General features: G+C 41.8%; 1 protein-coding gene across 1 annotated transcript; it reads right to left on the bottom strand.

The window, feature by feature from the left end:
* Positions 1-203: 203 nt before the first annotated feature.
* LOC107576837 (retinoic acid receptor RXR-beta-A-like) lies at positions 204-1132 on the bottom strand. The gene is made up of 2 exons (XM_016262965.1): positions 982-1132; positions 204-572 (listed from the first exon to the last, which is right to left on the bottom strand). The coding sequence occupies exons 1-2, from the start codon at positions 995-997 to the stop codon at positions 277-279; spliced, it is 312 nt and encodes a 103-aa protein (XP_016118451.1). The 5' UTR covers positions 998-1132; the 3' UTR covers positions 204-276.
* Between the last annotated feature and the right edge of the window lie 34 nt (positions 1133-1166).

The raw sequence follows: 1166 nt of genomic DNA, 5'->3' as shown, positions 1-1166 counted from the left end.
GATGCAAAGCTGAATTTTCAGCATCATTACTCCAGTCTTCTCTTCAGAGTCACATGATCCTTCAAGAAATCATTCTTAATACGCTGATTTGCTGCTTGAGAAACATTTCTTATTATAGGCTAAATGCTGAAAACATTTGTGCTTCTTAATAGTTTTGTTGAGACCATGATTTTTTTTCAAGCTTCTTTGATTAATAGAAATACTTAACTCAACTCCTGATGGCAGAACTGGAAACCAAACAAGCTGGACTGTTTGTCTCGTAGCGCACATACAGGTCTATTGGTGAAATATAGGGAGTCGAGTCCGGAGGAAAACCAGAAGTGTTATCATGGAAGTGCTCACCTGTGGGCTGCTGATGGGGCCGTAGCCTACCGAGGGAGTTCCAGGAAGGCAAGGAGAACCCAGAGAGGAGCTGATGACTGAGAAAGGTGAGCCCATGCTGCTGATGGGACTGTTCACGGCCGAAGTGATGGGTGGCAGGGAAGTCATGGCGGCGGCTGAAGGGCCCAACGGGGGCGAACGCTGACCTGATGGTGGCGAGGAAACGGATGAGCTGTCTGGACTATGAGAATCTGTGAGGACAGAGGTAAATATTATACGTTTATTCAGAGTGGCCAATCATTTTAAAAGATGTTGAGCTATTGTTAAATATTTCAAGGGGGGGAAAAACTATATATTTTACATACATGCAAAGTTAAAGAAACTGATACTGAAACCAAGCTACCTAAACTTTCAACTTTCTAAACTAACAAAACATTCATGAAACACTGCTAAACCAAGGTCTACAAACTGGAAGAGTATTAATCATAACTTCACTACTCTAGTAATATACAAAAACAGTGGCAACGAACATCATACATGGTTCTCATGAATATCATAACCTTGAAGCAATCATATTAAAATCTAAGTTTACAGCTTTTTAAGTGTACATTTCACATGTGTTACTTCACAAATGTGCATTAAAAATCAAAACCGTCTCACCTCTACTATCGCCCATGATGTGCAGCAGGGCTCTGCTGTTCACACCGACTCACTCGCTCTGATGTCGGATGACTGTTCAACTCAAGACCGCGGACTGAGGCCGGGCCCCTGGATCTTTTATCAACCTAAATTATCCCTGCAAATTATAAAACACTGCGTGAATGACACTTAATGACGTTTAAACT

This window comes from Sinocyclocheilus grahami, unplaced genomic scaffold (assembly GCF_001515645.1).
Source record: "Sinocyclocheilus grahami isolate Dianchi unplaced genomic scaffold, SAMN03320097.WGS_v1.1 scaffold4436.1, whole genome shotgun sequence".
Classification (NCBI taxonomy): domain Eukaryota; kingdom Metazoa; phylum Chordata; class Actinopteri; order Cypriniformes; family Cyprinidae; genus Sinocyclocheilus; species Sinocyclocheilus grahami.
The sequence above is the reverse complement of the archived record's forward strand: the minus strand, read 5'-3'. Positions and strand labels throughout refer to the sequence as shown.